At 41.6% G+C, this 12,685-nt stretch overlaps 1 protein-coding gene across 3 annotated transcripts in view; it reads left to right on the top strand.

Moving 5' to 3' along the window:
• LOC121176035 (protein PHTF2-like) overlaps positions 1-12,685 on the top strand; it is a 37,904-nt gene that overhangs the window by 3,163 nt on the left and 22,056 nt on the right. For all 3 annotated transcript variants that reach the window (XM_041029968.1, XM_041029967.1, XM_041029969.1), the window contains exons 2-3: positions 1,126-1,185; positions 9,660-9,740. In XM_041029968.1, coding sequence (XP_040885902.1) covers positions 9,696-9,740 — 45 coding nt within the window. In that variant the 5' untranslated portion in view covers positions 1,126-1,185; positions 9,660-9,695. The remainder of the gene's footprint in view (positions 1-1,125; positions 1,186-9,659; positions 9,741-12,685) is intronic.

Here is a 12,685-nt window from a genome sequence, read left to right as displayed (position 1 = left end):
CTCACTGCGAGAGCTGACTAAAATGGAGCCATTTGTTAATGTTATCAGTAACACCTGTGGTTTTCCTGTCCACGTCTGCTGCGAAGAAAAAAAGCGTATTCGTACACATTTGTGTAGTTGCACTGCCGCTACAGATGCACGTACATTTCAGACTTACCTAACTGTGTGGTTTTTTGGCATTTTACTTCCATCTGAGGGAAGCAGCTCTATTACTGTAGCTTTTGGTAAGGGGAGTGTTGGATTCAGTGAAAACAGCAACAACAGCTTTCAGAAACTCTGGACTCGTCCTCTGCCTTGTTGCAGTTGTGGTTGTGGTTTAAACAGCGTTCGCCCTCTTCCTTACGCTTTAGGAAGTTACTGCATGAATACTTGTGGTTGTGATACCAATCTACCTTTAACTTGTCTCTTGTTTTTTTTCTAGATAGTTTCATAGATTTACGTGCTTCTCTGTCACTGAGCCTTTCAGCTGTAAAGAAATGACCGGCGTCATGAGATGAACGTGCTGCGGTGCCGTTCGTTTAGCTGCAGTAGTGAAACTTTCAAGCGTAACTCATTGTTGTCACTGTAGAGCTGAGTGAGGTTCACGCTGAGTTGTCCTGCTCCGAGGAAAGACTTCAGTGTCACTTACAGATTACCTGCCTTGTTATAGGCTGTCATTGTCATTCTTCCTGAAAGAGGAAGACGATGATGGTGATGGTCGTGGTCGTGACCTCCCAACTGTCCACAAAGAGCTGCATTGTGTGAAAAAGGTTGACTATTGAAATTGTTTGCTGGCTGATGTTATTCATTATTGTTCCTGAGAGCTCATGCTGTGTCTGGAGGCAACCTGTGTGAGTGTGTTTGAGTGTTTGGAGCTCAGCAAGAGAAACGTCTGAGTCTCACTGTGCAGCTTCAACACGTGGATGCAGCCAAAGACCAGTATACTCAGTGTTCAGGATGCACTCACACTCAGAAAGTAGATGTAGCTATTAGTCTGAGTGACCAGTTCAGCTGGGTTTACTAGTATGTGAGAGCCTGAGAAACACACACACCGCTGCTGATGCTTTGAATCTCAAATGCGATCACCTCAGACCAGATGGCCTTGACTGTTTCTCTCTCCCTCTCTTTGTTTCCCCAAATGTCCAGCTCCTGTCCTAATTTGCCCGTGAGGACAAAACATCAGTCTGCTACACGGCCTGACCGGAGGTGAGTCCTGTGTGTGTGTGTGTTTGAATTCATTGTGTGTTTACTAGTTTGTAACTCCCCACCCTAAACTCCACATAGGCTGTTTTTTGTTTGTGCACCACATGCTTCAGCACCCTCTTGTTCTGTTGCTGTGAGGGTGTCAGCTGCCTGCGCACTCGTGCACACACACACACACACACACACACACACACACACGCACACACACACACACACAGCTGCTGCTGACTTTACTGACTACTGGCTTTACTTCACAGTCCAGTCTGCACACATACTAAAAAAAGCCCTGTGTTTGCCTCCCGTGCCCTCCTCAGAGGGGAAGTAAAGTTTTTTCTCTCTCCACATTCTATTTTTCAATCTGTCTGTCTGTCCGTCTTCTGTTGCAGACATAATGAACACTACTCATGAACTGCTGTTGCTGTCTAAGCAGGGCAAGTGTGATCGTGTGCGTGCGTTCTTTCAGTTCATCGTTGGTTACTGGTTTCAGTACCCACCCACACAGTTTGTCCATGCTACTATTTTATATTATCACTGCATACCGAAATGAAATTGTATTGTATTGTCTTACAAATGTGGCAAGATGGTTTGACTAAGGAGAGGAGGGGAAATTTTGGTTGTCTCTCTTCTTGCGGTTTGAGCAGGTCCACAGTCCAGTTTCCCACATGACTGCTGTCAGAAGATTTGTTAGAAAGTGTAGCGAGTTTGAAAATTATTGGAATAACTTTTTACATGTTGTGGCTTTTAGACCGAACTGTGATATAAAACTGAGCGCCGCTGCAGACAGGCTGCATCTTCCATCCATCTGCGGCTTCATTTTTTTTTTCTTTTTTCTTTTTTCTTCTTCTTCTTGCTTTCTCTTCACAGTAGAACTGCACAAAGTTTCTCTGCCTTTTTTTTTTTCGTCGCAAGTCACAGGTTGCAGCTGCACTTTCTGTGCGGTCTGGACGCTTACATGTGCATGACTCTGCAAATACCTAATTAACTAACCAACTGTTGTGTGTGCGTTGCTATATGACGAAGCCCTGTATAGGTCAAGTGTAGGGTTGTTTGGTGTCACTTGATATGGTCAGGGAATCACCCTACATGATGGAAAACATGATCCCCCACCACCCACCATCCCTCCGTTTCACACACACACACACACACACTCACTCCCAGAATCCCCCTGACACCTTGGACCCTTCATTGTCGATTACACAGCGTCATATTTCCTGTAGGCATGCAAACACACACACACACTTACTAAAACACACACACACACGTGCCCCTTCGGCCCATTTCAGAGATGTAACCTGCGCCCATCATGAAATATAGAGCACCCAGAGAGAGAAGGAACAGCTAGTGTTACACATCACGAGTTACCAGACTCATGAAGGAGGTCTCCTCTGGCGCTCATGTTTTCATTAGACATCCCAGAGAAACATTAGACTGTTGTCGGTTTGTATTATAAGCAAAAGGGATTGAAAACCAATCTTTTTTCTAAAATCTTTTCCATTTTGACATCTTCTTCTATTCTGTTGTTTTTGTCTTATAGTTTAAAGTTTGTCTCTTATTTACTTATCTAAAAATCAGCTTTGTGGTCAGCTAATAGCGACTGTTGTCCAAGGAGTTGTCAGCAGTATTTCTTTTCATCTAAACTTGGCTGACTATCACTTTCTGCTTTTTCCAATCCACAGCAGCCTGGTTTTCACTTACAGATAAGAGAATTCCTTTACTACAGCGGACTGTTGTGTTTTCTGTTTTGTTGTGGCCACAGGGATGATTTTTATTGCTAGTTGTGGCTTTTTTGAGCAGCACTGAATGTTATGGTGTGGAGGCTCGCTGCACATAGAGAGACATTTCACTTCTTTCCTTGTGTACATATAGACAATGAATAAAGCCTGACACACGAACCCTCCTCCCCCTTAAATTTAAAACCTAACGCGGCTCATTTCAAAGTTTATCCAGCATATAAAGCCTCCGGTGTTGTTGCAGTGGATGGAGGGATGAGTGAACGGATACAGTTACACATCACAACGTGCCCTGACAGACCTTAATGTGTTTCTCCTCTGCACTGCTAAATGTAATAGACTTCCATAGAAGCGGTCAGGGAGGTCAGGGAAGCTGAGGCTTGAGACACAATGTGTCTAAAACCTGAATACAGTCGTGAATCCTCTCACTCTAAATCCTTCCCAGGCCTTTATGCAATAAGTCTTGCTTAAATAATTTGAAGTGATGTTTTATAAGCGGGTTCCCCCTCAGGAAATATGGTTAGTAGAGGTGGCAAGTCAGGTCTGTGGTCGTGTGTTGAAGTAGCTGAATCTCTGACTCCTTTATCTGCTTTCCGTTGCGTATTGTTTAATCTTTATACCACTACTTTTTTTTTTTTAACTTATCTGATTAAAAACTGTGAAACAAAGGCACAATGTGATCGATCATCAGTCACCCTATTCGGCTGAATAGGACAGGTCCTGATGCGTCTTATCTCGGCGCAGCTTCTAGATGATTGTTTACACAGTTGCTTCAGTCTTGTAAAGAAAAGAGCGGAGATCAAAGATTCGTTAGTCAGAGCTTCACGGATGAGATACTTCAACGACGTGGAATAAAATCAACCGTACTCATTTGCAATAATGTGAGACATTAAGAATAGAAAGTGTGTGTGCATGCGTGCGTGAGGCATAGAATAGTTGTGAGGCCTCAGGTCGCATCAGAAATTACATAAAATGTTATGGCAACCATTATAAAATCGTCAAAAAAAATACACACACACACCTTCCACATACACACCCACTTTCCATTAGACACAGATACATAGTCACCACACCCTCATTCTCAACACTCATTTGGCTGTAGTGATTTTGCTTGTGTGTCTTTGTGTGTGTGGTGCCTGGGCTAAGAGATAACGATGGTTACTTTCACTTAGAACTCATAGAAACAAGCTCAGACACACACAGAAGGTAAAATGTAGAAAACAAATTTCCAAATAATTTTGAATCAGTTCTTACCTGGAGCATGTGGCGGCTATTTTCTGCGATGAAGCAGATGAAGTCTGTGCTGGCATCTCTTCCATTTTCAGAGAGAAAGAGTTTAAAATAAGTGAACCATGGTGGTTGTAATATCTATCAGTATCACAGCAAAACAACATACACATAACACTACAGTTTATTAACTATCTTCCTGTCTTTTATAGACAAAAGGATTAATTGAGAAAATAATTGTCTTTTGGCCTTTATGTGGATCACAGAGGTGATATGCTTTGGTCTCAGGCCAGCAGCAAGCAAAATAAACATCTGTAAGCAGCTGCCTGTCCTCTTGTGTCTACAAGAGGACAGGCAGCTCGTGTAACACTGAGTTACTGGAAATAGTGACTTAATGAATCTTTATAAAATGCAAATCAGCAGAGTCTAGAGAACTGTTTGTGTCGTTAGCAGATTCTGATAAACTCTTCCTCTATTTTAAAACCTAAGAAGCTGGGTTTAATTTTTAAATAACTGGATTCTATTTTTGATGCAGTGCATGAGCTTCTCTGCACTTTGCTTTGGAGGATACATTTTTTTCTACAAAACCCTGAACATAAACAGTGAAAAGGAACTTTGCCTGAAAATAAAATACAGTCCAAAATTGGCAGAATTATGATTTTAAGTGGAAAAGAAAGTCAATAGCACCCACTTTAAAAGTAGTGTGGTTTGATACCCAGCCCTGTTGAATACACTAGCAAGTTTGATTACCTTCCACATGCCATCTCCACAAGATTCAAATATTGAGTGTAGTCATGAGCTTTGCAAGGCAAAAAACAAGCTAGACATGTACACTTAATGTTTAAAAATCATTTTCCTTTGTATCTGAAATAAAGAGTCCATCTGTTTGCACATTATTCAAAACATTTCAGGTCTTAACCTCACTGAAAAACGACAACCATTAATTGGTTCAACTGTGTGTTTTCATCTAAATATCTGGGTTTTTTTGACCCCCTCTTTTTTTGTTACTCTCACTTACCCCCCACGAAGGCAGCATGAAGCCACACTGAGATCACATTCGCGTGCACACACACACACACACACAGAGAAAGCATTCACTCAGCCCTCTGCTGCTGACCCCCATTCACATTAGCATTCATACAGTAGCTGCAACAGACATATGGCTAATTACACTTAATCTTTTCCTGCACACACAAAGAAGTCACACATGCGTGTGCTCTCTCTCTCTCTCACACAGACACACACACACACACATACATACACATACGTCACAGGCACAAAAAAGTCCTCATATAAACTGTGGCCTACATAGTACATGTTGTCTTACGTGACCGCTCGCCCTCTCTCTCTCTCTCTTTCTCTCTCACTCTCTGTAAATGGGTCAGCACACTGGTCAGACAGACTTGGCAAGCCTTAGAGCTGCAGACCCTCTGTGTGTGTGTGTGTGTGTGTGTGTGTGTGTGTGTGGTTGTTATCAACGTTGTTAAATTCTTTGCAAGCTTTGTAATGGGGTAAGTTTGTGAACGAAGCTTTCTTGTGGACACAAGCTTGCTGCTACCAAAGTTGTTGTTAAAAATTAAAGGAAGAACGAGAATTTTTTTCTTCTTCTGAATTCTGCTTCCTGTGACGAGAATATAAGTGTAACGTCTGTGTGTGTCTGTTGTCTGGGCTCCGTTCCCTAAATACCCTTTAGCAAACCGCAGTGTATTTTGGGAACACTGCGAGTGTGTGGTTTTGGAAAAAGTGTGTTAGGAAAGAACTCCCAGCCTATTTCTTCTTGTTATGTTTTCCAGCATAAATAATAACCTAGCAGTTTACAGCTAATCCTGTGTATGTAGCCGTATTAGGCAATAATAGGTGTCTGTGTGTGTGTGTTTGTGTCTGATAATGTGTGTGAATCAGCGTTGGCATGGCTGAGATGTGATGAAGGGTTTTTGAGGCTGTTTTTCTTGTCACCGTCCCTGGATGAGGAGGACTTGAGGTTTCAAATCTTTCAGAAACTCCAGGAACAGAAAAACACTGCTGTTTGTGGTCCGACTCCACTAATGATGGAGTGTCGCACTCTTCGGTTTGTCTGTCTGGATAAATGTCTGGTCATGCTTGCGATTGTTGTTTTGTGGTTGCGCAATTGGACTGCCATTTGTTCACAGCAGGAGTTGTCAGCAGTTGTTGCTCAGCAGTAGTTGGACAACAAGCCATTTTCATTGTGATGCCAGCTCATAAATTCTTATTTATATAACAGCAAATTGCAGAAATCCTACAGAAGTCAGAGTGTAAGGATCGGTTTTGTGTTCCTGATCAGTTTTGTCTGCTCATGTGCGTATAAAGTTGTGCTCTAAGAAAAAAAAAAAAAACAATCAGAATAGTGCCTGAAAGATTACTCAACAGAATAACTGACACGTAATCAAGATATACTGTCCTGATATATGTGATTATATATTGTGACATTGATATATATGTACCTGGATATGGTGATTGGTATTTTAAAGTGCTTTCCCCACTTTGCCAACGTCATTCCTGCGAAATTAATATTTTAAGTCCACGTTCCTAACAGCGCCAAACAGTTTATTAAATCTCTGTTAGAGCTGTAAAAACACTGTGTAAATGGGAGTTTAGGGCGGGGGACGCTCACTCTCGCGTGCGTGAGTGCGAAATAAACTGTCAGTGTTTACGTTAACAGAGGAAGAAGGACAGAGAATCCTCTTCTTGCTTTTTCACCCTCCACATTACGTTTGTGCTTTACATACAACCTCCTCCTTCCCCTCTCTTTCTTGATCTGTCATTTTTCTTTTCTTTCACCGCCTCTGTCTGTAATGTGAAACCTTTTATGGACACTGTAAACCCATTTACTTGTGTAACCACTGGACATGAAAAGGACAAACCAGCAAAATCCCCCCCCCTCTCTCTTTATTCCTTCTCTCAGTCTTTCAGATAGGTTATGTATGTATGTTACCATGTAATAGTAAAATGTAAGTGCACAGTATGGTCTGTGCCAGGAAGAGTGTGGCTCAGCAGTGGAAGATGGAGGAAGGAGTGATGATCGTAATTGTAGACAACAGCAAGCAAGAGACTTTCTTCCTGTTGCTAAAAATGTCTCTTGCCTTCTGGGGCAAAAGTGTACACACACACACACACACACATATACACACACAGACAGAAATGCATATACACCAACTTCTGCAGCTCTGTGAGCAGCATGCATGCAGCATTTGTCTGTGTAAGAACTGGGTACTTTCCAGGTCTGTGCATTAATCTATTGATGGGGTGCTGTGTATGTGTTTGTGTGTATGTGTGTGTGTGTTTGTTCAATAATAAAAGCAGACTGCTGTGCCTGACGTACAAACCGTTCACACAGGTCTCGAGTAGAAACTTTTGTCTCCTTCCTGCTTTTGAACTTCACATTGTTGACACACACAGAGCTTGGACTCGCTCCACCGCGGCTTTGAGCACTAGGACTTTGTCACACACTTTCACACTAATACTGCTCTATTTGAGGCGGTGGCTTTGTCGCACATATAAACACAAAGTGTTGTAGTTTGGTAGTTGGCAGATAACTGTCACGCTGTAGTAAAATCATGTATATGTTTCTGTGAAGGTAGACTGTACCACAGGCTGCAGATGACTCAGGAAATAACCTTCATGGCTTTATATTGGTAATGCATCTCAAAAGTAGCTGCAAATGTTTAGAAGTAGCTGCACTGGAAATGACACACGAAAAAGGCCAAAGGCTCCTCTAGAGAAAAAAAAAAAATTTACAACAAGAAATGTTACTCACCGGAAATAACAGAATCAGAGGACAGTGTAAACAAGACTTCACATGCAGAGGAGGATGTCTTCACTCTGCTATGTGAAATTAAATGTTCACACTTGAGTTCGCACTTGTGAGTGGAAAGCTTAAGAGTAAAAGCAGAAAAAATAAGTAAAAATGTCAATAAATGTCAAGTTAGAAAAGCTTAATGGAAAAAAGTGGATTGAGTCATGTTTCCTGCACTTAAACCAAGGGAGCCAAAAAGAAAAAAGGAACGCTCCCGCTGCCCTCTGAGTCAGCCTGGCCTGCAGCCGCTGTCCTCCCTCACTCTCCATCTATCTGCTCCTCCACCCCTTGCACTCACACAGCAGAACGTCGCTGAACTTACATAACAGAGAAGTAGAAAAGAGATGGAAAGACAGGAGAGGAAGGAAAAGAGGCAGAAGGGTGGAGGGACAGTGGCTAACCGCAGAGCCTCCCACGTTTTTCACTTAACAGCTTATTAACCACATCTCCTTCTCCTTATCTTCCTCTTCCACCTGCACAGACTCGTAGATGCTCCTACTTCTAAATGTTAAATTCTTTAGCGACCCATCACAGTCAAAGTGTTTACAGCCCTTGTGTTAATACTGGTTCAAAGGATTTTTCCCCCCAGACATTATGCTCATTAAACAGATTTTCTAAATGGGGTGATCTATGAACAGAATCTGTTTCTGATATATTAGCTAAACAAGGACAAAATAACTCCCCCTTTGTTATTCTCAGTGTTAAATAACTTTGATGCTCAGGCTTGTACAAGCGGGTCCAGTGCCACTGTTTTTTCTCCTTTTAACCACCAGCAAACAAGCTCATCACCATGAAGAGCCAGAGCTATCACCAGAAGATCCTGTTTCAAAGACAACTTACTGTAATAACACCCTGACTGTAACACTGACACACTGCAGGCCTGATGAATACTGTGGTTGCAGTCATCTTTGTTTGCTGGCTCTCTGTCATGTGAATTTCCCATCAGTGACCCAGATAATGAGAATCAGGTGATAGTAATACAACATATGGTTTATTTACGTCGTTAATATGATCAAAAATCATAAATACATTGACCGTTGCATGTAATTAAACATCAGATACAGATATGAGAGGCAGTTTTTGCTGGAGGAATAATGTAGTGTAGCAATTTTGGTTTCTATGTTTCTTGGAGAGAATTGGTTTTGATCATAGAAATGTTCCTGATAGAAACACGCCTGAGCTAATGATCTGACATGTTTTTGCGAAGCCCAGTTTGCAGTCAAAGATAATGCCAAGATTCCTGCGGTGCCCGGTTACGGATACAAGCGGCGATTAAGTTCTGACGTGTCGGCACTTTAGTCTTTTCTCCTAATAAATAACTGCTACTGAGAAAATGTGCGTGTTCGTTTTCCTCGTAGGCTAAACACCGCTCACACCCAAACAACTGAAAGGGATCCCTTTGTTATCTCCACAGTGTGTGTGTGTGTGTGTGTCACTCAGGTGCAAAATGATGAAAACAGGAGACACAAATAGTGTGTTTGTGTCTGTGTGTTTATGTATAAGAAAAGGTGGAGTGAACTCCTTCATTCAAATCAGCATAAAGGTGTGGGTGTGCGAGTGAGCCGCTCTCCCTCCCTCTCTCCTGTGTTGTCAAGACACACCTGCCTACCAGGTATATAGACCTAAGTCCTCCTCTCTGACGCCTCATTACTCCATCACTGACAGTGCTCTTTCTCTCTCTCTCGCTCTGTGCTTTGTGTTTTCAGTCTAAGATGCCCTAGGCGGGGAGAAGGGAAATGTAAATGGCTTCCAAAGTAAAAGATGCTGTGGTGTGGTACCAGAAAAAGGTAAGGTGCCATTCTTTTTTTGCATTTGTACATTGTGTTTGTTGCATGTATATTTCCTTCTCTCTCTAAACAAAATCATCTACTGATAAGAAATTTACAGGTGATAATATGTAATGTACATGTGTATGCTGAAGAATGTTTCCCTACAATGAGATATCTGGTATTTGAGAAAAAGTAATGCCAAATCTGCCTAAAGTTCATTTCATACTACAAAATGTGTCCTGTTTTACTGCTCTACAAGTATTTAAACCTTGAATGGGCAGAAAGTGTTGCTTACAGAGTGTGTCTTCACTGTTTTAGAGGTGCTTAATGATGACATTTTGATGTTTTTTAAAAGTAGAAGACAAAAACCTTGCAGCCGAGAAAAAAATAAAGTTATATTCATATAAGTATTGTAAAAGTTAACAAGTTCAAAGCAAAACACCCAGCAATGTTTAGTTTTTTTTTACATTCAATTTCTAATGTTTCTGGTTTTGCTCTGTATGGATTTTTGAACCTGATATCAATATTTGAGTGTGTGTCACTGAGACAGAAATTTTACAGTTCAAAAATAAAGAATACGTCAGTCAGTGGTCTCCGGCAGACACGGTAGTGCTTTTCTATATTAACCTGAAACATATCATTAGCATTTTACAGCAGCAATTTCCTGTTAGTTACCTGCCTACATATACACCCTCCTGATATGACTGCAGTAAGCTAATACGGATTTATTGTTGGATTTATTGGTCTAGCTCTGTGGCACACACAGAGCACGGCTTAGCTTTTGTCCATTTTCCTGCCTTAAAAAGGAAACTGAAGATATAGAGTCACAAAAAGCGTTATAATATTGTGAGTGTGCAGACTCTTTTTGATCCACCAGTGTTTTGGCAGTGAACTCCTCAGTGCTGTCAGCAGCAGCAGTTGATTCGGGCCCACTCGGTGCAGTGCGAGACCGTCCCGGTGTTGTGTGTCTTCTTGTTCCATAGTCTCAGATATCAGATCCTCTGCTGGACTCCAGCGCTGCCCCCCTTTGTAGCTCTCAGCTTACACTCCGTCTGCCTGCCCAGCTCCCTGTCCTCACAGACCTGTCTTTCTGTCGTTATGACCCCGTCTGTCTCTTCTCTGCCCTGTCTGTTGGCCTGCTATTATTTCCTCTACAACCTCTTTCTCTCTACGGTTCTGTCTGCCTTCATCTTTGTCTTTCATCAGTCTCTCTGATCTTCTGCTGGCACCTGGCAGATGGAGACGGAAACATAAGCTTTCACTAGAATCAGATGACGCTGACAATGATTCTTGAGAAGTTACTGACTTTAATTAGCGGCCTAAACTCATAAACACTACTCTTCCAGTTTTCCCAGCTTTCTTTCTTTATTTTGGTTCTTAAATTCTTCCCAAATTTAATTGCTGGAAACATTTAAAAGGTTTTATGCCTTCAATTAGCCCTTTTCAAATCTACAGAGCCATAAGATTATTCTAAGAAACTGGATTAAAAGCTTGTCTGGGCAGAGGCATGCCAGTGACGGCAACCACTGAGTCATGACTGAATAAAAACCCTGTAGTGGAGCAGATCACACCTGCCTGACTGTCTGGGAGTTTTTTTTTTCCCTGACTTTTTGAATGTAAATGAGATCTGACACAGAAGCTCCATTAAAAATCATGTTTGTGGATTTTCTGCGTCATAACCAAGGTTTTATTGTCTTAGCAGTGTGAGTCACCAGGACAAGAAGATTTTATTTATCTTTGCCATTTCTACTATCTCTGTTGGTCCTGGGATATGAAAGTGGCCAATAGCACAGCTAAAAGACCAGCCCTGAAGGGCAAAGACAGGTTCATATTATATTCTGTCTTGTTCTGGCTTTGCTAAAAATACAAGAAAGCGAAAGATACTTGGAGGTTTGGCTTTCAGCAAACACCAGAAATCCTGCCAGATAAAGACTCACTGCCCTCATGAGATTATTTAAGGCTCCTGACAGGCCTCATGGGGGGAAGTTGTTGTGTGTGTGTTTGCAGCCTTGGCTTACATGAGTGGTGCAGTACTGTGTTATGTTGTAGATGCTGTCATTGTGATGGAATCAGTGTGAGTGCTATGAACCACCCCCACCCACTCACCTCTGGCATGCAGCTTTGATTTTTATTTGCTGAAGTTTTGAGATAACTGCTTCTGACCTTTCTGCTTCCAGCCCAGTACAATGGAGGTTGAAGAAATGGGTTTTTTTTTAAATGCTGTGAAAACCACAAACAAAATTATATGCATGTCTATGGTATTGGAATGGCAATAGAAATCTCAGACGGTTATCTTAGAAGCTATTTTCGTACGTTTGTATATGTATGTTTTTTATTTCAGTGTACCGGCCCAGTAAAGTGCACTGCTCACGTGCAATTTGCTATTTTCTGTTGATTTTAAATAAGTGAAACTACAGAAATGATGGAAATGCTCCAAACAAATGGGACAGCTTTGGTTTGGAAAGTCCCTGATTTGCATTTTCAGTCAGGCTAGGTCTGAAGACAGGCTGCCTTTTTTTTGTTTGTTTCTGACCACAGTGCCATGCCAAGCCCATGTCACCGTGAAGACACATGTAGTCAATACAGACAGACTTTTTCTTTTTTTTATGTCTGACACTGTTTGCTGCTGTCAAGTAGGAAGCTGTTTTTAAGTCAGATTATTCAGCTTTATTTTTGTCTTTAAACATAACCTGCTTGACTGGTATGTAGGCTATGGTTGCATAACATAGATACCAATTACATATTAAAAGTTACAGTCATAAATCAGCTTATGGCTTATTTGTGTGGTGGGTTTAAGGCCTATTTTTAAGATACCAGTGACACAGTTCATATCCTTGGTATGTGGGCGAGATCTTTGGATGTTAATGACTTTATAGGATCAGTAAATATCCTCTGTTGTGGAATAAACTTCCGGAACACCTGAGGTCAGCCCAAACACTCAGTTTATTTAAGTCAGGCCTGAA

This window comes from Toxotes jaculatrix, chromosome 22 (genome assembly GCF_017976425.1).
Source record: "Toxotes jaculatrix isolate fToxJac2 chromosome 22, fToxJac2.pri, whole genome shotgun sequence".
Taxonomy (NCBI): Eukaryota; Metazoa; Chordata; class Actinopteri; family Toxotidae; genus Toxotes; species Toxotes jaculatrix.
The sequence above is the reverse complement of the archived record's forward strand: the minus strand, read 5'-3'. Positions and strand labels throughout refer to the sequence as shown.